The 26,917-nt window shown below is 39.9% G+C and overlaps 1 protein-coding gene, 1 long non-coding RNA gene and 1 pseudogene across 7 annotated transcripts in view; 1 reads left to right on the top strand and 2 right to left on the bottom strand.

Annotated features, from left to right (window-relative positions):
* The window catches only part of LOC141582756 (uncharacterized), a 51,991-nt gene extending 30,535 nt beyond the window's left edge, over nucleotides 1-21,456 (top strand). For both annotated transcript variants that reach the window (XR_012515628.1, XR_012515629.1), the window contains exons 3-4: nucleotides 18,885-18,986; nucleotides 21,103-21,456. This is a non-coding gene — a long non-coding RNA (uncharacterized LOC141582756). The remainder of the gene's footprint in view (nucleotides 1-18,884; nucleotides 18,987-21,102) is intronic.
* Nucleotides 1-26,917, bottom strand: part of ATP7A (ATPase copper transporting alpha) — a 151,490-nt gene that overhangs the window by 16,665 nt on the left and 107,908 nt on the right. For all 5 annotated transcript variants that reach the window (XM_074391668.1, XM_074391669.1, XM_010347351.2 and 2 more), the window contains 9 exons: nucleotides 26,349-26,425; nucleotides 25,924-26,149; nucleotides 24,498-24,731; nucleotides 22,645-22,736; nucleotides 21,451-21,578; nucleotides 16,825-16,979; nucleotides 16,141-16,275; nucleotides 7,375-7,569; nucleotides 2,204-2,386 (listed from right to left, as the gene is read on the bottom strand). In XM_074391668.1, the coding sequence (XP_074247769.1) occupies nucleotides 2,204-2,386; nucleotides 7,375-7,569; nucleotides 16,141-16,275; nucleotides 16,825-16,979; nucleotides 21,451-21,578; nucleotides 22,645-22,736; nucleotides 24,498-24,731; nucleotides 25,924-26,149; nucleotides 26,349-26,425 (1,425 nt within the window). The remainder of the gene's footprint in view (nucleotides 1-2,203; nucleotides 2,387-7,374; nucleotides 7,570-16,140; nucleotides 16,276-16,824; nucleotides 16,980-21,450; nucleotides 21,579-22,644; nucleotides 22,737-24,497; nucleotides 24,732-25,923; nucleotides 26,150-26,348; nucleotides 26,426-26,917) is intronic.
* Nucleotides 2,393-5,271, bottom strand: LOC101048035 (pre-mRNA-splicing factor RBM22-like; annotated as a pseudogene).

The raw sequence follows: 26,917 nt of genomic DNA, 5'->3' as shown, positions 1-26,917 counted from the left end.
CATTTATTATCTACTTGACAGTGGATTTTGATAAGAACAAAGGAATAGAGCATCAAACATAACATTCAAAGTTACAGAAGAGCCTCAAAATCTTTGTTTTGGCTGGGTGCAGTGGCTCACACCTGTAATCCCAGCAGAGACAGGCAGATTACCTGTTCAGGAGGTGTGAGACCAGCCTGGCCAACATGGTGAAACCCTGTCTCTACTAAAAGCACAAAAAAAAATTAGCTGGGTGTGGTGGTACATACCTGTAATCTCAGCTACTAGGGAGGCTGAGGCAGGAGAATTGCTTGAACCCAGGAGGAGGAGTTACAGTGAGCTGAGATCCTGCCACTGCACTCCGGCCTGGGCAACAGGGCAAGACTCCGTCTCAAAAAAAAAAAAAAAAAACTTTGTTTTAATCCTACTGTCTAAAATTCATAGAAAACACAGAAAGTTTATCAGTATTCTCTGCTCTTTCCAGTAGATAATTACAAATTAATTTTTAAATTCTAAAGTCAAGTCAGGTTTTCTATTCAGTACAGGGCAAAGGGTAACAAAGAATAGGGCTTTTAGTTGCCAGAGGCTCTCCATCTACTTTCTAGTCTATGTCTTTAGTAAGCCAAAAAGTTCTGGGGCCCTCGTTTCCTGGTTCTTTTTTTTTTTTTTTTTTTTTTTTTGAGATGGAGTTTCGCTCTTGTTACCCAGGCTGGAGTGCAATGGCACGTTCTCGGCTCACCGCAACCTCTGCCTCCTGGGTTCAGGCAGTTCTCCTGCCTCAGCCTCCTGAGTAGCTGGGATTACAGGCACGTGCCACCATGCCCAGCTACTTTTTTGTATTTTTAGTAGAGACAGGGTTTCACCATGTTGACCAGGATGGTCTCGATCTCTTGACCTTGTGATCCACCTGCCTCGGCCTCCCAAAGTGCTGGGATTACAGGCTTGAGCCACCACGCCCGGCCGTTTCCTGGTTCTTTATAGCTTCATCCTCTCTGCTATTTGATTTGAGTGTAAGGAAGCCAGGTCAGTAATAGGTAATAGGTAAAAGGGAAAGACCAAATAAATAAATGGCAACACCAATGGTAGAAACTGCCACATTTTAAGTGTAAAATTAATATGAGATAATTCAGAAAGAATTCATGCAAATTAATAAGAAATAGACAACTCTGGAAAAATAGGCCATGGATACAAACAGGTTAGAGGAAAAGAAATTCAAATGGCCAATAAATATATAAAAAGATGCTCAACCTTATTCATAATTAAGAAAATGCAAAGCAAACCATCAAGTAAATATTTTTTCACGTATTATATTGAGAAAATAAAGTGTTGGTAAGAATGTGGGGAAGTGAGCACTCATAACTTTTGGTGCAGGTATAAACTGGTATAACCATGGGCATTGGTAATATTCATCATATGGGTATTGGTAGCATTCATCAAAATTTAACTGCATGCATCCTTTGACTTAGCAATTGCCTTGATATGCATTTAATGTAGAGTCAGACTTGCATAAACTGATAAGGATGTGGAGTGTATACTGTAAAAGCCAAAAAAAAAAAATCACATTATAGAATACAATATAGCCATTAAAAATAATGAGGCAGATCAGCATTTCCTGATAGGAAAATTCACTTACTAAAATAAAAAAGGAAGGTAACAAATATTGATCATTGTATGACCTTTCTGTATAAAGTTTAAAATATGATAAATACATCTATGTGGCTATATTTATTAAAAATGGTTAACAGATGTACACCTTGGTGACTATACTAAAATTATTGAATTGTACACTTTAAAAAGGTAAACTTTATAGTATATGAATTATATCTCAATAAAGCTGTCATTTTAAAGGACTGTTAATAGGTTAATAGTTGTTAAACTTTGGAGAGAGGAATTATGGAAGGGGGCAGGGAATGAGGTTTAGACTTTTCATTATGTAATTCTCTGAACTATCTAAATTGTCATACCACAAATATGTATTACTTCTATTTTAATTTTTTATGTCAACAGGAGTTATCTGTGTGATACGAATATAGTTAATTTGTTTTCATCTGTATATTTGTCTGTATGAAGAAACGAGATACATACAACTAAATGAGAAAATACAAGTCTTTTTAGCCTCATACCAACTACATATGTAAATCACAGTCAAACACCAGTCTGGATTTGATCTGGGGAATTCCCATGGGAGATGACTACATTAATAAACAAGAGGAAAAAAATGTACCTGTTTGCAGTATTTGGTTATCGCTGCTCCTAGAGGGTGTTCACTGTTACTTTCAGCAGTTCCCACAATGGCCAAGATTTTATGCTGTGATATTCTGTTACTTTCCGTTAGAACCTTTACTTGATTCACTACTGGGGTTCCATGAGTAATGGTTCCAGTCTTGTCAAATACCACTACCTTTACCTATAAGAAAATTAAGATACAATGATTTGATAATCCTCCACATCACCTTTACAGAAAAAAGAAAAAGGTCTGTTTTCACAAACAGATGACTACTTTCTTAGTACTGACCTTTGACTTTAGAAACTGATGGTCTTTGGGAAAATAAAAGAAGAAATATCTTAGTTATACATAATAGCTCTCCTCTGCCAATGTTGAACTGTTTATTCATGCTAAATGACTATGAATATATGTTAAACTAGAGCTAATTTTTTAACTGACCTGTTTTAATTATTTAGAAACAAAAAACACATCAAATTTCCTTTACCATCTACAGTTCAGTTATATCCAAACACTCTAAGACCGAACAGAAGCAGGGATGACAATGAGACACTGAAGACACACAAAGGTGAATGCTGAGGACCATCAGGTTCCCAGCAGGTCACAAGTCTTTCATTCAAACACTCCAATGCTTTTCATTTCAGTTTGTTAAAGTATGTGTTTTATAGGAAGTTCTTTACAGTGACTTCATGCCAGACACCAGGTTTCTTCAATGGTACACAGCTCCATGAAATTTTGTTTCCATCCAGTTGATGGGAATAAAAAGGAATTTTTATTTTTCTTTTTTTGGGCCGTAGAGACATAAAATGGTCAGATTCCTTTAGGAATAAATGAGGAAAAAGAAAGAAAAAATCTGGACTGTGCTGGTACTGGTTTCTACTCATCTTTCTGAGGATGTGACTACAAAAGTGTCACACTTAGGCCACTACAATGATTAGTACTAGTAAACTTTTTTTTTAGATAAAAAGGAAAACATCCAATGGACATAAAAATTGTCAAAGGTTTCTTTACCACAGGTCAATTTTCCCCCACCCAAAAAATATACAAAATGAATATATAATTGGGGTGGTGACTCCACTGGACATTCCAATTCACTCATCTGCTTGTCCCCAACACAGGTAAGGGGAACAGGCGTTGGGTTTTATTAGTTGTGTTATAGCAGTAACCAGATGTGTTAATGGCAGCTTATTTGCAGTACACTGATCCTCTGAACATGTGTTGGAAAGCATGGCTGTCAGTCTCTGACTGCCCACATCTGAGCACATTCAGCTACTATGGAAATTACAAGGGAAGGAAAAATACATTTATTCCAAGATGTACTGGGATTTTTAAGTGCCCTTTCTTCCACAGAGCCCCAGAGTGGTGACAAGGTGCTAGGGACTGCTGTGTTTTCCAGCATGAGCTCCCATCAGCTGAGGGTCCTGAGAAGGACAGTGGATTGGTCCTGGAGCCCTCATGAAAGGAGGAGGTGGTTCCATTGGGTGGAACATGTGTGACCCAAAAGCTGGTGGTGGGGGTGGGGCGATACCAGGGGGTGGTGGCAGGGCAATGTTCACCACAGCTGGAGGACCACTTGGGGGCAAGTTGAAGTAGTTGGCAGAGGCTTCTTCTGCCGCAGGAGGAGGAGGAAGAGCTCCTGGCAATCCTGGAACCGGTTCCAGTTTGATCCCAGAGTCTGTGGTTCCATCTTTCTCTTTTTCTTTTCCTCTGGCTGCTTGGGATCTTCCCCATTTCACATTCAGTCTGTGGCCATTTACAACCAACTTATTAAAGGACTTCTTAGCAGCCACTTCTGCAGCCTGCCTTGTGACAAACTGGATGAAAGCACACTGCTGTCTTTGCACAACAGTGATCGTCCGGATCTCTCCGAACTAGTAAAAATGATTTCTTAAATCTGTCTTAGTATCACCCAGACCACCAACATATAGTGTGGTGATAGTTTTATCCTTTGGTGGGTCCAGCCGAGGCATTGTTGAAGCCCACTTTAGAAGCTTGTCAGCTACAGGATCATTGATTCCGTAGTATTGATCTTTAATATTCTGATCAGCAAGGGGGTCATCTGGATCTGTAGGCTCCTCATGTCTGTATGGACATTCCTCTCCTCTCTTACACCCTCCTTTCGCCCAGAAGGAGAAAATGTGGGGTCGATTCCTTTTGTAGTATGGTGTGGTCTGGGTCACTTTGAGCAGCATGTCAAAGGGAAGATCTGGTAGATGTGGCTTTCCCTAGCATGCCAACTGGCCGTGTTCCATCAGAGTTAGAAATCTCTCTCTCCATATTCTGTGTATAATACTCTTTGTTGACATCTGACTTTGGCATGTCATCTTTAAAAGACAATCCTGCATCACGAACCTGGATGGGCAGGCCATACTCTAGGTCTAAGAGGCAGGTCTGACAGACATTCTTCAATTAACTGCAGGTCTGGCACACTTCAGTCTTCTTGAAATGCATACAGACTCCAGGGCACCAGCGAAACACTGTGAATGACCTGGCACAGATTTTGCATTCCTTCCCATACTTTTCTTTGGTCATTCAGATATATGGGTTTTTTTCCAAGACATGTCTGGCACAGAATGGGGAAGTCCGCATCTTCCCAGTTCTGCCTGTTGTAGGTGTTGGAACCCAGAGAGGTCGCCATCTTGAGAGCATCCGGAGGCAGCAGTAGCTTCTGAGTTGGGAAAGAGGACCCTAGAGCTAATTTTTAAGGGTTGACTGTTAATAGGTAATTAAGAGATGCTTCTAGTGCCTCAAGGGAAAAAAAAGGCGCCGGGCGCGGTGGCTCAAGCCTGTAATCCCAGCACTTTGGGAGGCCGAGGCGGGTGGATCACGAGGTCGAGAGTTCGAGACCATCCTGGTCGACATGGTGAAACCCCGTCTCTACTAAAAATACAAAAAATCAGCTGGGCATGGTGGCGTGTGCCTGTAATCCCAGCTACTCAGGAGGCTGAGGCAGGAGAATTGCCTGAACCCAGGAGGCGGAGGTTGCGGTGAGCCGAGATCGCGCCATTGCACTCCAGCCTGGGTAACGAGAGCAAAACTCCGCCTCAAAAAAAAAAAAAAAAAAAAAAAAAAAAAAGAAAGGCTTCCAATACTAATGAATTATAAATCTGATAGGGAAATCTAAGCAGTAGGGAAATGATTGTAAGAATAAAGATATGTAATTAAGTTGAAATGAGCACCAGATAAGACCTTTTGGTCACTTAGGCTTTATTGGTTAGGTCTAGGTTAAAATCTGAGGCTGAGAAGACAGCTCAGTGAACCAATGTGGGAAAACTCAGCCCAGATAGAAAAAAAGGAAGAGTCTAGAATTAGAGAACACAGTCACCTTATAGTAAACTCAAAATAGAAACTCTGAAAAATTAGTAGCCTAAGGAACCAAGATGAAAGCAATGACAACCAAATACAAAGTATAATTCTGGCCACATGCAGTAGCTCATACCTATAATCTCAGCACTTTAGGAGGCCAAGGCGGGCAGATCACTTGAGGCCAGGAGTTTGAGACCAGCCTGGCCAACATGATGAAACCCCATCTCTACTAAAAATACATAAATTAGCTGAGGGTGGTTGTGCATACCTGTAATCCCAGCTACTTGGGAGGCTGAGGCGTGAGAATCACTTGAACCTAGGAGGTGAAGATTTCAGTGAGCCAAGATCATACCACTGCACTCCAGCCTGGGTGACAGAGTGAGACTCTGTCTCAAAAATAAACAAACCCGCCGGGCGTGGTAGGTCACACCTATAATCCCAGCACTTTTGGAGGCTGAGGTGGGCAGATCACTTGAGGTCAGCAGATCGAGACTAACCTGGCCAACATGGTGAAATCCCATGTCTACTAAAAATACAAAAAATTAGCTGGGCGTGGTGGTGCATGCCTGTAATCCCAGCTGCTAGGGAGGCTGAGGCAGGCAAATAAAAAAATATACATATCAAAAAGAAAAATAAACAAACCAACAAAGTATGATTCTGGACAAGAGAAAAAACAGATACAGAGCACATTATTAGGACAACTGAGGAAACTGGAACATGGGCTACAGATAACAGTATTACATCAATATTAATTTATTGATTTTGATAGTTATACTATGGTAACATAAGATAATGTCCTTATTCTTAGGAAAAGAGCCCCAAGAACTGTGGTAAAGGGCATATAGTAGTTCTTCATACTAGTCTTGCAACTTTCTTTTCCTTTTTTTTTTTTTTTGAGACAAAGTCTTGGTCTGTCACCCAGGATGGAGTGCAATGGCGCAATCTTGGCTAACTGCAACCTCCACCTCCCAAGTTCAAAGTTCAAGTGATTCTCCTCCTGAGTAGCTGGAATTACAGGCACACTACCACGCCCAGCTAATTTTTGTATTTTTAGTAGGGATGGGGTTTCACCACGTTGGTCAGCCTGGTCTCGAACTCCTGACTTCACGATTTGCCCGCCTCAGCCTCCGAAAGTGCTAGAATTACAGGTGTGAGCCACCATGGCTGGCTAGTCTTGCAACTTTTAAGTTTGAAATTGTATCAAAATTTAAAATGTTTATAAAAATTACTAGTCTGTATTCTTTGGCTAGGCTCCAGATCTGTTCTAAACTATGTTCTATGCTTACTACAAACCTCTGTATATAGCTTACATCCTCACAATAAGAATATACTAGTAGAAACAGGGTTTTAGCTCGAGTCAAGTAGCCTTGAGTTTATCATAGAAATCCTAATACGAGATCAGAGATAGAATTATATTCCTTAAGTCATAGCTGCAGACTGTTGGCTGGTGGCAGCAAAGGCAAAGAAACTGCACTGTAATTGAAGGTCCCAGTGAAGAAAACAAACATCAAGTCACACACAGATTAGAAGGCTGCTAACGTTTGGCAAATTTTCCTGGGCAAATACCTGTTCTGTCTTTCTGCCATAAAAGACTAGTCTAGTCTGAGCTAGGATAGGAGTCCAGGTTTTCCACATTAGGGTGTGCTCTAATAGAATAGGCCTAGAGTAGTTTTAGGGATCTTAGGTAACTAAGACCAATCTGGAGCAGAACCAAAATAACACATTTCCTACCTCAAATTCCTAGATAGTCCTAGAAGCAGCTCAGCACATGGACCACACAGAAATTATTTAGGAGTATGTGTTTCTCAACAGGGGTGCTATTGATAGTTTGGTGAGACAAGTTCTAGTTTTGGGAACTGACTTACCTTATGAGCCATCTCCAATGGCTCTCCACCTTTTATTAGTATGCCATTTTGAGCACCTACTCCTGTACCCACCATCACAGCAGTTGGAGTGGCCAGTCCCAGTGAACAGGGACATGCAATACACAGAACTGTGATAGAGGCTTGGAAAGCAAATCGTAGTATCGTTTCTGTTCGGGAGATACTTCTATTGTAGCCCTTTAGAAGAAAGGCATAAATTTTGGTTATTGATTTAGAGCTGTACAAACCAAAGAAACAAAACTTAACACTATTTAAATAAAACCACAATTTCAAAAGTGACATATCCTACCTAGCTACCTACATATATTTTTTAGTTACAGGTAAGAAAACACTTTCTTTCTTTTATGAATATAAGAAATTGAGACATACTGAGATTCTAGAATTACAAACTATGGACTGAATATAAGGGCTCCATATTGAAAATAAATGTTTTTATTAGAAATCTTCAGAAATAGCTGTAAATGTGAGACATAATTTTCAAAAATTTGATCCTGAATAAACAGAATTCTTAATCTCTGTATAGTAAAACCATAAATCTGCCTTTCATGCCATTCTTGAAAGATAATGAAAAAGAATTACATGACATGCAAAGGGACCTTAGTCATATTTCAACAAATTCCTTTTGGACGCAACAATGTGAACCAAGTGTATCTGCTAATTAAGCTCTTCATGACATTCAGTGTTTGCTCATGTGGGAAAAACATAATTGGTAGTTTTAGAAGAAATCTAAGACATCCTGAACTCATGAGAAAAATCCCTGAAGGAAACACATTCCAAACTACTTGCCGGATGGTGCAATGGCTCACATCTGTAATCCCAGTGCTTCGGGAGGCTAAGGCGGGAGGATCGTTTGAAGCCAGGAGTTTGAGACCAGCCTGGGCAACATAGTAAGACCTCACCTCTACGAAAAATTTTTTAAAAAATTAGCCAGGCATGGCCAGGCACAGTGGCTCACACCTGAAATGCCAGCATTTTGGGAGGCCAAGGCAGGTAGGTCATCTGGGGTAAGGAGTCTGAGATCCACCTGGCCAACATAGTAGAGACAGGGTCTCCACTAAAAATACAAAAATTAGCTGGCTATGGTGGCACATGCCTGTAATCCCAGCTACTTGGGAGGCTGAGGCACGAGAATTGCTTGAACCTGGAAGGCAGAGGTTGCAGTGAGCTGAGATCCACTATTGTATTCTAGCCTGAAAGACAAGAGGGAAATTCCGTCTCAAAAAAAAAAAAAAAAAAAAAAAAAAAAATTAGCCGGGCATGGTGGTGCATTCCTGTAGTCCCGGTTACTTGGGAGGATGAGGTAAGAGAATCACTTAAGCCCAGAAGTTTGAGGTTGCAGTGAGCCATGACTGTACCACTGCATTCCAGCCTGGGCAACGGCGCGAGACCCTGTCTCAAAAAATATGTATATATTTCCCAACAATCCTTTTGTTCGATGTGTACTAAACAGACATGAATCATTTAAGGAAATTTTAAATTTTACAGTAATAGGCTGGACATGGTGGCTCATGTCTGTAATCCCAGAACTTTGAGAGGCCAAGGCTGGCAAATCACTGAGCCCAGGAATTTGAGACCAGCCTGGGCAACAACAAAGTGAGACCCTATCTCTACAAAAAATAGAAAATTTAGCCAGGCATGGTAGTGTGCACCTGTAGTCTCAGCTACTTGGGAGGCTGAGGTGGAAGGATTACTTGAGCTCAGGAGGTTGAGGTTGCAGTGAGCCTTGTTCGTACCACTGCACTCCAGCCTGGGAAACAGAGCAAGACCCTGTCTCAAAAAAAATTACAGTAATGACCATAACATGAACCAGATATGTAGTTGTTATGATTCTGCTTGTTCAACTGAAGGAACAAACAGCATGATGAAACAGTGTACAGCATGGCATTTTTTAAAAATAGAGAAACACAACAAAGTAACACTATTTATTTTGATTCAGCATCTCACTCTGTCACCCATGATGGAATGCAGCACGGGGGACCAGCGGGTCCTCAGGGAGCTGCAGGATCCCTAGAGATCTAACCCCTGATGTGGTCCACCCTTAAGGGAAGTGCAGCCTGCCAAAGCTCCCCTTGGGATAAAGGAAATGTGGACATGGTGCCAATCACTGAAGTGGCAGTACCGTCACCCAGGAGGGGACGACATGGAAGGGAGATAATCTCCTGCCACACCCTTCCCCCACACCCACAGTGCTGAGGAAGGAGCAGTGGTATTTCCCACCAGGGCCAGCTAGTGCACACTTGGACAAAGCATATTTCTTTACATGGTGGCTCCACCCCTATTGCAAGTGGGCCACGTGCTGCTTGGGCTTTTTCAAAGGGAAGGCTCAACTCCCTCTCTCAACAGAGTGGCACTCTCCCAGGAAAGAGAAGTAGACAAATCATGGAGTTGCCTGCTTTAGTCTGGAGGAAAAGACTCTCCCGTAAACCCATTTTAGTTGTAGCTATCAGAGGGGCATACTCATGGGAACCAAAGAACAAAGTCAGTATGAAATGAAGGTCAGGAGCCCTAAAAGAAGGGCACAAAAGGGAAGGTGATCATGTTCTTGCTGGCACAGGATCAGGAGTGGGAGTGCACACTGATGTAATCTCTTCCCACCACCCCTGCATCAGGGCAGGTGCTTCCACCTGACAACAATCTACTTGCTGGTTCTTACTCTTGGGCGCCATCTACTGGTATGCAGCCTGAACTGCATCATAAAATTTAAAATCTGCTAACAGAAGGGCTTAGTTCTAGCCCATAAAGTAAGTCCACAGAGACTTCTGCACCCTACACCCTAAAGGAGAGTGTCAGCTCTAATGGCTAATACCTCACTACAAAAAGCAGCATATGAGAAAGCTACGGCGTAGAAGCTATCCACAACCAAAGAATCTGTATAGCACGTTGGTCCCCTGAAAGCATCAAGAAACAAAGTTAAATGATCATACACAACATGCACCACCGTAAAGCATTCAATGGGAAAAAAAGAAGAGAAAAAGTCCCATGGAAATGATAGCAATTTAAAAAACAGGAAGCAAAAGTTCCCTCAGATGAGAAAGAATCAGTGCAAGAACTCCAGCAGTACAGAAAGTGTTTTCACACGTCCAAAGGATTCTAATAGCTCTCTAGCAACAGATCCTAAGACGACTGAAATAAGTAATTTAAAATATGATTGCAAGGAAATCTCAATGATATCCAAATGAAAATTGAAATCCAACATAAAGAAATCAGAAAAACAATTCAGGATATGCAGGAGGAAGTAGCCATATTAAGAAAAAAACAAATGGAACTGCTGGAACTGAAAAAATTACTAATGGAATTTCAAATTCAGAGAACTCCTGCAAGACACTATACAAGACGACCATATCCAAGGGACACAGGCATTAGAATATCCAAAGTCAATGGACAAGAAAAAATCTTAAAGGCAGCTAGCTAGACAAAGGGGCCAAATTACCTAGACAGCAATACCCATCAAGCTAACAGAAGACTTCTCAGTGGAAATGTTACAAGCTGGAAGTGATTGGGGGCCTATTTTTAGTTTCCCTAAAAACAAAAACAAAACAAAACAAAAAACCAGAACCAGGAATTTCATATCCTGCCAAATTAAGCTTCATACATGAAGTCGAAATAAAGTCTTTCCCAGACAAGCAAACAGTAAGGAAATTCATCACCACCAGACCAGAACTACAATAAATGTTCAGAGGAGTTCTGAACATGGAAACAAAAGAATACTTGCTACCACAAAAACACATATAAATACAAAGCTCACAAACCATATAAAGCAATTACACAATTGAGACTACAAAGAAACTAATGAACACCACCATGAGGATTAAACCTCATATATCAATATTAAACTTGAATGTAAATGGCCTTAATACTCCACTTAAAAGACATAGAATAGCAAATTGGAACAAAAAAACAAGACCCGGCCAGGCGAGGTGGCTCACACCTGTAATCCCAGCACTTTGGGAGGCTGAGGCCAGCAGATCATGAGGTCAGGAGTTGGAGACCAGCCTGGGCAACATGGTGAAACCCCCTCCCTACTAAAAATACAAAAATTAGCTGGGCGTGGTGGCACGCACCTTTAATCCCTGCTACTCAGGAGGCTGAGGCAGGAGAATTACTTGAACCCAGGAGGCAGAGGTTGCAGTGAGCCAAGACCGTGCCACTAAACCCCAGCCTCGGTGACAGAGCAAGACTCTGTCTCCAAAATACATGTGTGTATATATATATATATGCACCCAACGTTGGACCATCCAGATTTATAAAACAAATACTGCTAGACCTACAAAAAGAGGTAGACTGCCATACAATAATAGTGGAGGACTTCAATACCCCACTAACAGCACTAGAGAGATCATCAAGGATGAAAATTAGCAAAAAAACTCTGCACTTAAATGGGACTCTCAACCAAACGAACCTAATAGATATCTACAGAATACTCCACTCAATAACCAAAGAATATACATTCTTCTCATATGAACATGGAACATTCCCTAATATTGACCATAGGCTTAGTCATAAACAAAGTCTCAATAAATTCAAAAACAACTAGATCAGATCAAACATCTTCCTAGACCACAGTGGAATAAAATTAGAAATCAATACCAAGAGGAACTCTAAAAACCACACAAGTACAGGGAGACTAAACAACCAACTCCTGAATAACTTTTGGGTAAATAATGAAAGCATTTCAGTCAGGTGCAATGGCTCACACCTGTAATCCCAGCACTTAGAGAGGCTGAGGTGGGTGGATCACGAGGTCAGGAGTTCGAGACCAGCCTGGCCAATATGGTGAAACCCCATCTCTACCAAAAAATACAAAAATTAGCTGGGTGTGGTGGTGCATGCCTGTAGTCCCAGCTACTCAGGAGGCTGAGGCAGGAGAAATGCTGTAACCTGGGAGGCGGAGGCTGCAGTGGGCCAAGATGGAGCTACTGTACTCCAGCCTGGTGACAGAGTGAGACTCCATCTCAAAATGAATGAATTAATGAATAAAAGATGCAAAAATCAACCAGGCATGGTGGTGCACGCCTATAATCCCAGCTACTCAGGAGGCGGAGGTTGCAGTGAGCTGAGATTGCCCATTGCACTCCAGCCTAGGAAACAAGAGTGAAACTCCATCTCAAAGAAAAAAAAATTATCTCTGTTCCTGATGACAAAATCCTATACCTAGAAAACCATAAAGATTTCTCCAAAAGACTCCTAGACCTGATAAACTACTTCTGTAAAGTTTAAGGATACAGAGTCAACACAAAAATCAGTGGCATTTCTATACACCAACAATGTCCAACCTGAGAACCAAATCAAGAACTCAATGCCATTTATAATAGTCACATACAAAACATATCTAGGAATACATTTAACCATGGAGGTGAAAGATCTCTACAAACAGAACTACAAAACACTGATGAAAGAAACTGAAGAGGACACAAACAAATGGAAAAACATTCCATGCCCATAGATTGGAAGCATTAATATTATTAAAACTACCATACTATCCAAAGCAATCTATAGATTCAATACAATTCCTGTAAAACTACTAATATCCTTTGTCACAGAATTTAAAAAGTAATCCTAAAATTTGTAAGGAAAAAGAACCTAAATAGCCAAAGCAATCCTAAGCAAAAAGAATAAAAACTAGAGGCATCACATTACCTGACTTCAAATTATACTAAAAGGCTACAGTAATCAAAACAGCATGGTACTGATACAAAAATAGACATGTAGATCAATTGAACAAAATAGAGAACCCAGAAATAAAGCCACGCACCTACAACCAACTGATCTTCAATGAAGTTGACAAAAACAAACAATAGGGAAAGGACACCCTATTCAATAAATGGTTCTGGAAAAACTGGCTAGCCATATGTAGAAGAATGAAAGTGGATTCCTATCTCTCACCATATATAAAATTTAACTCAGGATGGATTGAAGACTTATATGTAAAATCTCAAACTATAAAAACCCCAAGAAAACCTGGGAAAAACTCTTCTGGACATTGGCCTAGGGAAAGAATTTATGACTAAGACCTCAAAAGCAATTGCAACAAAACCAAAAATTAATAAAGGATATTTAATTAAACTAAAGAGCTTCTGCACAGCAAAAGAAACAATCAATAGAATAAACACAGAACATACAGAATGGGAAAAAATATTTGCAAAGTATGCATCCAACAAAGGACTAATATCTAGAATCTATCAGAAACTTAAGCAGAATAAATAAATATAAAATAAATAACCCTATTTAAAAGTGGGCAAAGGGCATAAGTAGACATTTCTCAAAAGAAGACATACAAGTAGTCAAAAAACACATGAAAAAATACTCAACATCACTAATCATCAGGGAAATGCAAATTAAAACCACAGTGAAATACCCCTTCACACCAGTCAGAATGGCTATAATTAAAAAGTCAAAAAAGATGTTGACAACGATGCAGAGAAAAGGGAACACTTATATACTGTTGGTGGGGATGTAAATTAGTTCAACCTCTATAGAAAACAGTCTGGAGATTTCTCAAAGAACTTAAAATGGAACTAACATTCAACCCAGTAATCCCACTACTAGATATCTACCCAAAGGATTTTCCTTTATTTAAACTGTTTTATCAAAGAGACACCTGCACATTTATGTTTATCACAGCACTCTTCACAATAGCAAAGACATGGAATCACCCAAGTGCCCATTAATGGTGGACTGGATAAAGGAAATGTGGTACATATACACCATGGAATACTATGTAGCCATAAAAAGAATGAAATCACGTCCTTTGTGCAGCATGGGTGAAGCTGGAGGCCATTATCCTAAGTGAATTAATGTAGAAACAGAAAATCAAATACTACATGTTCTCACTTATAAGTGGGAGCTAAACAATGGCTACATATGGACATAAAAATGGAATCAATAGGCAGTGGGGCCTCCAAAAGGTGAGAGGAAGGGAGAGAAGCAAGGGATGAAAAAGTACTTGTTGAGTACTATGTTCACTATTTGGGTGATGGGGTCACCATAAGCCTAAACCCCAGCATCACCCAATATACCCATGTAATAAACCTGCACATGGGCCGGGCATGGTGGCTCAAACCTGTTATCCCATCACTTCGGGAACCCAAGGCAGGTGGATCACCTGAAGTCAGGAATTCAAGACCAGCCTGACAAACATGGTGAAACCCATCTCTACTAAAAACACAAAAATTAGCTGGGTGTGGTGGCATAAGCCTGTAATCCCAGCTACCTGAGAGGCTGAGGCATGAGAATCACTTGAACCTGGGAGGTGGAAGTTGCGGTGAGCCGAGATTGTTCCACTGCACTCCAGCCTGGGTGAAAGAGCAAGATTCTGTCTCAAAAAAACAAATAAATAAATAAGCCTGCATATGTACCCCTGAATAAAAAATAAAATAAACACAACCAAGTAAGACTTTCTTTATTTACTTTGAATAGGAGTCTCGCTCTGCTGCCCATGTTGGAGTACAGTGGTGCAATCATGGCTCACTGCAGCTCTTATCAGTAATAGTTTTACAGTGTAAGGTTCTTATTAAGTTCTCAACTACTTAAATATTCATCTAAGAGTTATACATCTATACAGAAACAGAGTTGGAAGGGGCTTTCATAGATATCTGGGCTTATGCTTTCATAAACTTCATGTATGTACATATTTACATGTTGTTGTAGAAAAAAAAACAGGTTCTTGTCACACTACCAGGAAAGATTAGGTTCACGGACACTTTGAAGGGTGAGGGGGAAGGGAATTTATTGGGCAAAAAGGAAAAAGGGAAAAACAACTCAGCAAAACCAGACTGAGTCCTGTTAACAGGCTCTCCACCTCACCGAATGAACCCCAGGTACCACCCAGGTACAGGACAGTACAGGCTCCTCCCCTAGAGCAACAGTGTGAACTTCCCAGGGCCCCACCTCCATCCTCCCAGTGCGTAGGTGGACAATATTCAGAAAGAATCAGTGCAGGGCCCGGCGGAAGGGGAGGCTTCATCTGAGAACAGCAGTCTGGCTTTTCAACCTTCAGGCTGTTTTAGGCTTGAAGGCGCGGTTTTGCTGGGGGACCCCTGGCTGTCTCCTGCATCTGGCAGTATGTTAGATGCTTTCACCGATACTAATTCCAATCCTGTATCTTAGGTATTATTTTCGCTATTTTATAGATAAGAAAACTGAGAATAGCAAAAGTTACATGACTTAAAGTTTATCAATCTAATTTGAATTACAGTCCAGTTCTATTTTACCACTTTATGACACCATAAAGAGCATCACAGAATTAGATGAGTAGGCACTAATAATATATGTGTAAAGCATTTACTAAGTTACAAATTCTTTCTAATATATTATCTTATTTAACCTTCACAACAACCTTAAGTTATGCAAAATGGGTATTATTAAAATCTCACTTTATAATTGAGGAAACTGAAGCTCAGAGAGCAATTAAGTAGTCTAAAATCACATTGATAGTAAATGACAGAGTTGAAATCCTGAGGTTTTCCTCAATATATCTATAGTCCTTTGTCAAAGTAAAACCATGTCAGAAATGAGACTAAGCATAACATGTAAAAGTTTGGTATTTCCTTTTAGAAAGTCACAAGTGATAATGTTTTTTTCAAAAGGAAATTGTTTATATTTATAAAAATGCAAATATTATTCTTATCACCCTCCCACTCCATCCCTTTAACGATCCTGGTAATTATTAAAGTTATTTCCACTGAATTACTATGCAAAAAACTCACAAATTGTTTTGCATATAGTAAAAAGTTATTACAAGTCACTTACAGGAAAGTAGGTTTCCACAATTTCAAAATTCAGAAATCCAATTACAATCCATACCAAGAGGGTGGCAGTGGAAACAAAAACAATAAAAGGAACAAAATAGCCACTGAGTTTGTCTGCAAACTGCTGGATAGGAGCCTAGAATTAAAAATAACAATAATAATAAGAAGCAGCATATCAAAGTCTTTTCTGATACTGAATATAGAGTATATTTAGGAGTTAGCACAAATAGAAATATTTTTACAAACTTCATGTTAATGGCCAGGTGTGGTAGCTCACACCTGTAATCCCAACACTTTGAGAGACTAAGGCAGGATGATAGCTGGAGTCCAGGAGTTTGAGACCATCCCGGCCAACTTAAGGAGACCCTGTTTCTATTAAAAAAAAAAAAAATTTTTTAATTAGCTGGGTGTGGGGGCATGTGCCCATAGTCCCAGCTACTCAGGAGGCTGAGACAGAAAGATCGCTTGAACTTAGGAGGTCAAGGGTGCAGTGAGCCATGATGGTGCCACTGTACTCCAGCCTGGGCAACAGAGTGAGACTGTCTCAAAACAAAAGCAAAAACAAACAAACTCCATATTAATGCAACTAAAATTTCTCATTGGAAAACAAAAAAACTAGGTGAAGATTTATACTGAGAAGGCTTTAAAGAAAATAGTTTGTGTTTCTCCTAGGGAGTTAAATTACCTTTGATGTTTGTGCCTCTTCCACAAGTTTGACAATTTGAGAAAGGGTTGTATCTGCTCCAACATGAGTTGCACGGATAAGCAGTGATCCGTTCTGGTTAATGGAACCAGCAATCACTGTGCTGCCAGGTTTCTTAGCCACAGGCATTGCCTCCCCTATATGGAGAGTAAAGATAGATTTAAGGAGCGTAAATGATCACTTTCATGAAACATATTATTTGTTACTTGTCAAAAATATCTAAATATAAAATAGAATCTGAACAAATGCCTAGGTGAAATTGCTTTCCTTTTCTCCTTATGAAACCCAGGAATATAAACCTTGAACTGGAAAAACCTGTATAGTAACTCTTGTTGGCAGACACTTTTAGTTTCACCCTAGTCCTAGAACATTGGTTCTTACCCTGTTGTCAAGGAACATTTAGATATGTGGGAGGGAGTTTCTGTTTGTAATAAAGACTGCATGGGATAGGGAAAGGGGTGCTACTACTTCCATTTAGTGTGCCAGTGCCGGGGTCAGGGACACTGAATTGTACTACAGTGTGTAAGAGAGTCCCCCATAACTAAGAATTGCCCATCCAAACGGGCAGTAGCACCCCTATTGAGAAACACACAGTCTGGTTGGGCACAGTGGCTCATGCCTGTAATCCCAGCACTTTGGGAGGCTGAGGCAGACAGATAGCTTGAGTTCAGGAGTTTGAGACCAGCCTGGGCAACATGGCAAAACCCCATCTCTACAAAAAAAAAAAAAATATATATATATATATACACACACACACACACACACACACACACACACACACACACATATATATATATACAAAAATTAGCCAGGCATGGTGGCATGTGACTGTAGTCCCAGGTACACAGGAGGTTGAGGTGGGAGGATTATTTGAGCCTGGGAAGCAGAGGTTGCCATGAGTCAAGATTGTGCCACTACATTCCAGCTTGGGTGACAGGGTAAGACCCTGTCCCCCCAAAAATAAAGAAACATACAGTCCTAAATTATTTTCACATGGTACATAAACTGAGCTTCTTCTAGGACTATCAGAGAGTTGAGATGGGCAAGGTATTTTGGTTCTGCTTCAGATTGGCCTTAGTTACTTAAGATCACTAAAACTATGCCAGGCCTATTCCCTTATGGTAGATCCTAATGTGGAAAACCTGGACTTGTATCATAGCTCAGATTAGACTAGTCTTTACAGCAGAAAGGCAGAATAGGTATTTGCCCAGGAAAATTTGCCAAAATCTATCAAGTCTACAGGAAACCGAGACAACTTCCTTTGGTTATGCATTCTATAAATAATAATCTCCAGTGATAAGAGCCTTCAATAGCTGATATGGTTTGGCTCTGTGTTCCCACCCAAGTTTAATCTTGAATTGTATTTCCCACATGTTGAGGCAGGGATCTATAATCCCTACATGTCAAGGGAAGGAGGTGATTGAGTCATGGGGGCCGTTTTCCCCATGCTGTTCTCGTGATAGTGAATTTTCACATTGATCTGATGGTTTTATAAGTGTCTGGCATTTCCCCTGCTGGCACTTCTCTCTAATGTTGCCTTATGAAGAAGCTCCTTGCCCCCTTCACCTTCACCAAGATTTTAAGCTTCCTGAGGCCTCCCCAGTCAGGTGGAACTGTGACTCAATTAAACCTCCTTCCTTTATAAATTACCAATTACCCAGCCTTGGATATTTCTTTTTTTTTTTTTTTTTTTTGAGACAGAGTCTCACTCTGTCACCCAGGGTGGAGTGCAATGGTACGATCTTGGCTCACTGCAACGCCTCCCGGGTTCGAGCATTTCTCCTGCCTCAGCCTCCCATGGATATTTCTTTAGAGCAGTGTAAAAACGGACTAATGTAGTAAATTGAGTAAATTGTTACCGCAGGGAGTGGGGCATTGCTTTGAAGATACTTGAAAATGTGGAAGCAACTTTGGAACTGGGTAATGGGCAGAGGTTGGAACAGTTTGGAGGGCTCAGAAGAAGACAGGAAAATGTGGGAAAGTTTGGAACTTCATAGAAACTTGTTGAATGGTTTTTTTGTTTGTTTTTGTTTTTGTGACAGAGTTTCACTCTTCTTGTCAGGCTGGAGTGCAATGGCGTGATCTTGGCTCACTACAACTCCTGCTTCTTTGGTTCAAGTGATTCTCCTGCCTCAGCCTCGCAAGTAAGTGGGATTACAGGCATGCACCACCACACCTGGCTAATTTTTTGTTTTTAGTAGAGATGGGGTTTCACCATGTTGGTCAGGCTGGTCTCAAACTCTTGACCTTAAGTGATCCACCCGCCTGAGCCTCCCAAAGTGCTGGGATTACAGGCGTCAGCCACCGCACCCGGCCAAACTTGTTGAATGGTTTTGATCAAAACGCTGATAGTGATGTGAATGATGAAGTCCAGGCTGAGGTGTCTCAGATGGAGATGAGGAACTTATTGGGAACCGGAGTTAAGGTCCCTCATGCTATACTTTAGCAAAGAGACTGGTGGCATTTTGCCCCCACCCTAGAGATCTATGGAATAGTGAAGTTGAGAGAAATGATTTAGGGTATCCGGCGAAAGAAATTTTTAAGCAGCAAAGCATTCAAGACTTGACCTGGATTATTCAGAAAGCATTCAGTTTTATGTGTTCACAAAGAGATGTGTGAAATCAAAAGGGAAGCAGAGCATAAAGGCTTGGGAAATTTGCAGCCTGACAATGCAATAGAAAAGAAAAACCCATTTTCTGGGGAGAAATTCAAGCTGGTTGCAGAAATTTGCATAAGTACCAATGTTAATCTCCAAGACAATGGGGAAAACATCTCCTGGGCATGTCAAGAAACCTTGGCAGCAGCCCCTCCCATCACAGGCCCTGAGGCCTAGGATGAAAAATGGTTTTGTGGGCTGGGGCTCAGGGCCTCTGCTGCTTTGTGCAGCCTCGGGGACACCACATCTTTCATCCCAGCAGCTTCAGCTCCAGTCATGGCTAAAAGGGGCCAAGATACAGCTCACACAATTGCTTCAGTGGGTGCAAGCCCCAAGGTGTTTGTTTTTTTTTTTTTAAGACAGAGTCTCACTCTGTTGCCCAGGCTGGAGTGCAGTGGCATGATTGGCTCACTGCAATCTCAATCTCCCCAGGTTCAAGTGATTCTCCTGCCTCAGCCCCCTGAGTAGTTGGAACTACCACACCCAGCTAATTTTTTATATTTTTAGTAGAGACAGGGTTTCACCATGTTAGCCAGGATGGTCTCGATCTCCCGGCCTTGTAATCTGCCCACCTTGGTCTCCAAAGTGCTGGGATTACAGATATGAGCCATTGCACCTGGCCAAGCCCCAAACTTTGGCATCTTCCATGTGGTGTTAGGCCTGCAGGTGCACAGATGTCAAGAACTGAGGTTTGGGAACCTCTGCCTAGACTTCAGAGTGTGTATGGAAATGCCTGGATGTCCAGGCAGAAGTCTGCTGCAGGGGAGGAGCCATCATGGAATACTTTACTAGAGCAGTGCAGAAGGGAAATGTGAGATTGGAGCCCCCATACAGAGTCCCACTGGGGCACTCCTTAGTGGAGCTGTGAAAAGACAACCACTATCCTCCAGACCACAGAAAGGTTGCAATCCACCAACAGCTTGTACTGTGTACCTGGAAAAGCCACAGACACTCAACACCAACCCATGAAAGCAGCTAGTGGAAGTGGGGGAGGCTGTACCCTGCAAAGCCACAGGGGTAGATCTGCCCAAGACTGTGGGAACCCACTTCTTGCATCAGCATGTCCTGGATGTAAGACATGAAGTCAAAGGAGATCATTTTGGAGCTTCAAGATTTAATGACTGCCCCAATGGATTCTGCACTTGCATGGGGTCTGTAGCCCCTTTGTTTTGGCCAATTTCTCCCCTTTGAAATGGGAGCATTTATCCAATGCCTGTACCCCCATTGTATCTTGGAAGAAACTAACTTGTTTTTTATTTTACAGCCTCATAGGTGGAAGGGACTTGACTTGTCTCAGATGAGACTTTAAATTGTGGACTTTTGAGTTAATGCTCAAATGAGTTAAGATTTTGGGGGACTGTTGGGAAGGCATTATTGGTGTTGAAACGTGAAAAGACATGACATTTTGCAGGGGCCAGGGGTGGGATGATATGGTTTGCCTCTGTGTCCCCACTCGAATCTCATCTTGAATTGTAATCCCCACATGTCGAGGGGGATAGGTGACTGAATCATGGAGGCAGTTTCCTCTATGCTGTTGTGATGATAGTGAGTGAGTTCTCATAAAACCTTATGGTTTTATAAACATCTGGTATTTCCCCTGCTAGCACTTCTCTCTCTTGCTGCCTTGTGAAGAAGCTCCTTGCTTCCCTTTCTCCTCCACCATGGTTATAAGTCTCCTGAGGTCTCCCCAGACATGCAGAACTGTGAGTAAATTAAACCTCTTTGCTTTATAAATTACCCAGTTTCAGGTATTTCTTTATAGCAGTGTGAAAACAGACTAACAGCATAACTAAAACCACAAAGTAAATCTGAGAAAACTGATTTAATGCAGTCTTAAAATGATTTTTTCTCTTTGTTCATAATTTACTTATTCATAGCTTCTACAAAAAGTGCTTCACCTTTCATCCCTATTTTTCTTGATATTTTGGTCATGATCCTTTGAAAGAACATACCTGTAATGAGGGACTCATCTACCATAGAATGTCCTTCAATAACACGACCATCTACTGGAAATTTGCCTCCTGGAACCACCTTAATGATGTCTCCACGTTGTACAAGTTCCACATCCACTTGTTCTTCACTGGATATAAGTTAACATAAAAAGCATCATGATAATATGCTTCCTACCCTGACCTCTCCATGCAAGCTTTTTAGTTCACATCAAGCTTGTGGCTCCATAATTACTAATAATGGAAGCTAGAACCAACATTTAAGCTAGGAACTACTATGTCAGTCTTGCTTACTGTTAATGAACAGCACAGTAGCTGGCACAAACTAGGCACTCTAAATATTTTTTGGACGGTCATTAAATTAAAAAGTGAAACTTTAAAAAAATAATGTAATGGGTTTCATTTAACTAAAAATGTATTTAAATTTGTCTGAACAATTTTATGAGTATAAAAATGAGAAAAACAAAAGAATGAAATCTAATCAAGTCTTTAGCTTTATCTTCCAAATGACAAGTAACACAGGAGTTACAGAACAAGTTAAATGAAACCACAAGGAAGCAAACATACAAATTCATATTGTGGGATAGTCTACCGAACAACTGATGGCTATTTTATCAACAAGTCAATTGTTCTTGGGGGAGGAGGGATGGAAGGAGAGTGAGAAGAAAGAAGGGAGAAGCTGTTTTAGATTAAAGAACATAAGCCATTTGATAGTTAAATGTGATGATGCACAGATCTTGTTTGAATTCTATTTCAGGTAAAGAGACTTAAGACATTTTGGAGATAACAGGAGAAATGTGAATATGAAAATTGGGTCTTAGGTGACATTAAGGAATTAATGTTCATTTTGTTAGGTACAATATGGTATTATAGTTATATAAGAATATGTCCTTTTTTAGAGATAATACAGAATGGTTAGCAGTAAAACAATATGACTGAAATTTGGTTTAATACTACTGCAACAAGAAAGAAAGATAAAATAGATAGATGAAGTATGGCAAAATATGGATAATTTTGTGAGATGAAGATAGTGGCCCCAGCACACTATCATGAACATAATCTATCTCTAGGAGATAGTCCTAGAGATATAATCTATCTCTAGGAGATATCATTAATTCATGATAGTCCCCTACTTCTGTGTGTATTTGAAATTTTTCTTAAGAAGTTAAAAAAAAGAGGAAGAGGGAAGATAAATACCTCAGGAGGATATTATCAGAATCAAGAGTTACAATAGTTGCTTCTGTAGCTTGTAGTGAAATTAGTTTAGCAAGAGCCTCTGATGTTTTGCCCTATAAATTAAAACAAACACATTGAAAATGCTAAGGAAGAAAAAGTTCAGGTCTTAACAAAAATAAAAATGCAATCTTTAGCATTTACCCAAAAGACAGCTTTAGGAAAATTAATTTGTTCAAACTAGAAAATGTTTCACTTCAAAAAGATAAAGTACACAAAATACTTTATTTTTTGAGACAGAATCTCACTCTGTTACCCAGGCTTGAGTGCTGTGGCACGATCTCGGCTCACTGCAACCTCCACCTCCTGGGTTCCAGCGATTCTCCTGCCTCAGCCTCCTGAGTAGCTGGAATTACAGGCACATGCCACCACACCCAGCTAATTTTTGTATTTTTAGTAGAGACAGGGTTTTGCCATGTTGGCCAGGGTGGTCTTGAACTCCTGACCTTGTGATCCACTCGCCTCGACCTCCCAAAGTGCTGGGATTACAGGTGTGAGCCACTGTACCTGGCCTAAAAGTACACAAAATATTTTTAAAAGTATTATTAGGAGGGCCAGGTGCAGTGACTCACGCCTGTAGTCCCAACACTTTGGGAGGCCAAGGCAGGCAAATCACCGGAGGCCAGGAATTTGAGACCAGCCTGGCCAAAATCCCCATCTCTACTTAAAAAAAAAAAAAAAAATTAGCCAGGCTTGGTGGCATATGCCTGTAGTCCCAGCTACTCGGGAGACTGAGGCAGAGGTTGCAGTGAGCCAAGACTGTGCCACTGAAGCCTGGTGACAGTGTGAGACTCCATCTCAAAAAAAAAAGGTATTATTAGGTATAATTTATGAAGAAGTTATATAAATTAATAAGAAAAACATGAGGAACCCAATAAACACACAGGCAAAGGGCATGTACAGCCAAATCATTCAAAAGGAAATATAAATATATGATGATGAAAAAATGTTTATTCCCCACCATTAATGGAAGAAATATAAACTAAAATAACCCTGTAATACCATTTAATGTCTATTAACTTAGCAAGAATTTGGAGGGGATGTGATGCTGGTGAAGTTGTAGTAAAAATACTTCACTGACATACCCTTGCTGGCAAAAACTGTTACAATTTGTAGCATGCACCAGAGAAATATTTATGCCCTTTAACCCGCTAACCACATCCTTTGTAATGTCTTCTAAGACATTAGCTCAATGGAAATGACAAACTATTGGACATGAATACGTCTGATGCAGGATTATCTAAAAATAAAAAATTAGAAACAATTTAATGGTGAACAAAACCTGAACGGTTTAGTAAATTAGAGCAAAGTGACTTGACAGACTTAAGTCAGAAAATATTAGATAATTATCTAGACTGCAAAAATGGTGAAAAACTTGATAATGTTAAGCATACAAAGTTGTATGCATACTATATTTGCAACTCTGTTAAATAGAAAGGTATGTAGAATGGAATTAGAAAATGATTTACATTATAGCAAGGGAATATGGGTGAATTTTTTTCTAACATTATTTTAAACCATGTGGTCATGTCAATTTTTCAATTAATGATGTGACATAAGTAAGTAAGTGATAAGTAACTCTCATTTGTCTCTCTCTCTTAAAATAAACGGACATATTGTACTATCCACAGTATTAATTCCATATTTGGTAAATCTTCTAAATGGATATTTAACTTAAAATATTGCCAAAATGAAAATACTTCTTTCAGTAAATGGTTAACTACATAACAACATGTATTTCCAATGATTGGCCTAAAAAATATTACGGTCATTTATCCACCCAACATTTTAACAAATGTCACCCTTTCTTACTTTACCTTTGCTATATGTTCCAGCCATCGGCCTAGTGCAATAAACACAAATAGCATAGGAGGTGTGTCAAAGAAAGTAATAGGGTTCACTTTGGCTCTCTCATACATTGCAACTAGAAGAATAACCAAAGAGTAAACAAATGCAATGGTGGTTGCCAGCACAATCAATACGTCCATATTTGCTGTCTTGTGCTTCAGTGCTTTATAAGCCTGAATGTAGAAGTACCAGCCTCCAAAAAACTGCAATATAGAAATGATAATCATTGAATTTTTTAAAATGCTGAAATTCACATATATATCTCAATAACTTAAAGTATCAATATTCTCATTCTTTGGCTTTTAGTTAATCCATAAACACTAAAGGGACATTAAGCCAAAACAATAGTGTTCGTATTTCAATAGATGTACATGCAGAAGGAGGTATTCAAATCGCTGCACAAGCCTTTGGGGGCTATCATCTATGATCCAATGGATATTCCATAAGACAAAGAAAATCAGATGTTTCTTCTTTTTTTTTTTTTTTTTTTAAGAGACAGTCTTGCTATGTTGCCCAGGCTTGTCTCAAACTCCTGGCCTCAAGCAATCCTCCTGCCTCAGCCTCCCAAGTAATTGAGATTACAGGGATGAGCCATCAGACCCAGCAGATTTTTCTTTTTGAGGCTAGCAAAAACAAGAACTAGGAAAGGAATTACATTTTCTTCAAGGATTTTTTTGTATAAAACTCAACCATCTTTCCAAAAGTCAAACTAAGTGGTGTATCACAAGCTATCAAATCCGTTGGCTGTTTGTGTTGGTAAATATAACTGGAAAGTTTATTTCATTAAAACAGAGAAACTAAGATTTTTACAAAATCATTATTGCCTTTTATAAAGATCAGATAAAATATATTTGATAAAAGTGTTCTATTCCACAGTAAAAGTTTATCTCGAAAAAAGAGCTTAAAACATACAGAAAGTAATTAACTAAAGTGACAGGAAGGAATAACAAGAATAAAGTCATTGAGCTGGGTGCAATGGCTAGCACTTGAAGTCCCAACTACACAGAAGGCTGAGACAGAAGAACTGCTTGAGCCCAGGAGTTCAAGACTGCAGTGAGCTATGCTTGTACCACTGTATTCCAGCCTGAGTGACAGAGCTAAACCCCATCTCTTAAAAAAAAAAAGAAAATATAAAATTTAAAAATAAAAGAAAGTTATATATAGTAGCAGATATAAATACCAAATCCAGAAAACTTAAACTCTTTTTTAGGGGTTAAATGGCATCTATTATCTACTTAAATAACTACTTAGTTGAAGATTATTTTTGTAAAGCATACGGCATAAAATGATCAGACTTCTGGCTAACATCTATTTTGCAGATGAAAACAAACCTTGCCTGCCAAATTTTGCTTATTTTTCGTTATTAACAAATATATTTGCTAACAATTCACTTGCCTGTACAGGTACACACAATAAAAAGGACAGCAAATTCATAATGGACAATCCTGGCAGAATCTGGCGCTCCAAAAACATAGAAGAATGAAAGTTGATCATTTCTTCTTTACTCATGTTTTGATTATGGTGAAGAGTTGCAAAGTGGTGGTCCATAACCATCATGTATATCATCAGCCCCATTACAGGAATACAAAAAAACAGACTCACAAGAAAAGACCGTCTCCATCTTATATGGAAAAAATAAGAAAACAAAATTAAGTTCATCAGTAGCTAATGGGCAAAGATTCTATGTACTATAGAGAAATATATGTTATGACCATTTCATCCAGTATAAGGATATTATAAAAACTGACATGCAAAAAGGATGTTACATTTGTAACAAGGAGTCAAAATCTGTTTTTTAATGACACTCCAAAAGTACTTACTGTCTTATTTCTCGTTTATGATCCAGGTGACTTGCTGACCGATCCTTCTTGACCAAAGAAGCTTCAAAGCCTAAGCTCTAAGGAAATTCATGAGAAAAAAGTTATTTCACTGAATATATAAATATTATGTAGAGAAATTCTAAGCCATAGTATTGTCGTTAAGGACAGTTCAATTACTGAGGGCAAGTCACTCTGGGGAATACAAAGATGAAGATGTGCTTCCTGCTCTTGATTATCTTTGTTTCTAACCTTTCATCAAAGCAATGAATATTTCCCTAATTCTAGTTAATATCTATCCTATATATAACAGTTTAACTCAAGTACAACTGTCTTCAGTAGAGGTTCTCATTAATAGGCCATAAAAGCTTGCACCAGGCTGGTGTAAGCTCATGCCGGTAAGTAGCTCATGCCTGTAATCCCAGCACTTTGGGAGGCGGAGGTGGGTGAATCACAAGGTTAGGAGTTCGAGACCAGCCAACATGGTGAAACCCCATCGCTACTAAAAATACACAAAATTAGCTGGGCATAGTGGCAGGTGCCTGTAATCCTAGCTACTCAGGAGGCTGAGG

Source organism: Saimiri boliviensis, chromosome X (assembly GCF_048565385.1).
Source record: "Saimiri boliviensis isolate mSaiBol1 chromosome X, mSaiBol1.pri, whole genome shotgun sequence".
Lineage (NCBI taxonomy): Eukaryota > Metazoa > Chordata > Mammalia > Primates > Cebidae > Saimiri > Saimiri boliviensis.
This window is presented reverse-complemented; position numbering and strand designations above follow the sequence as displayed.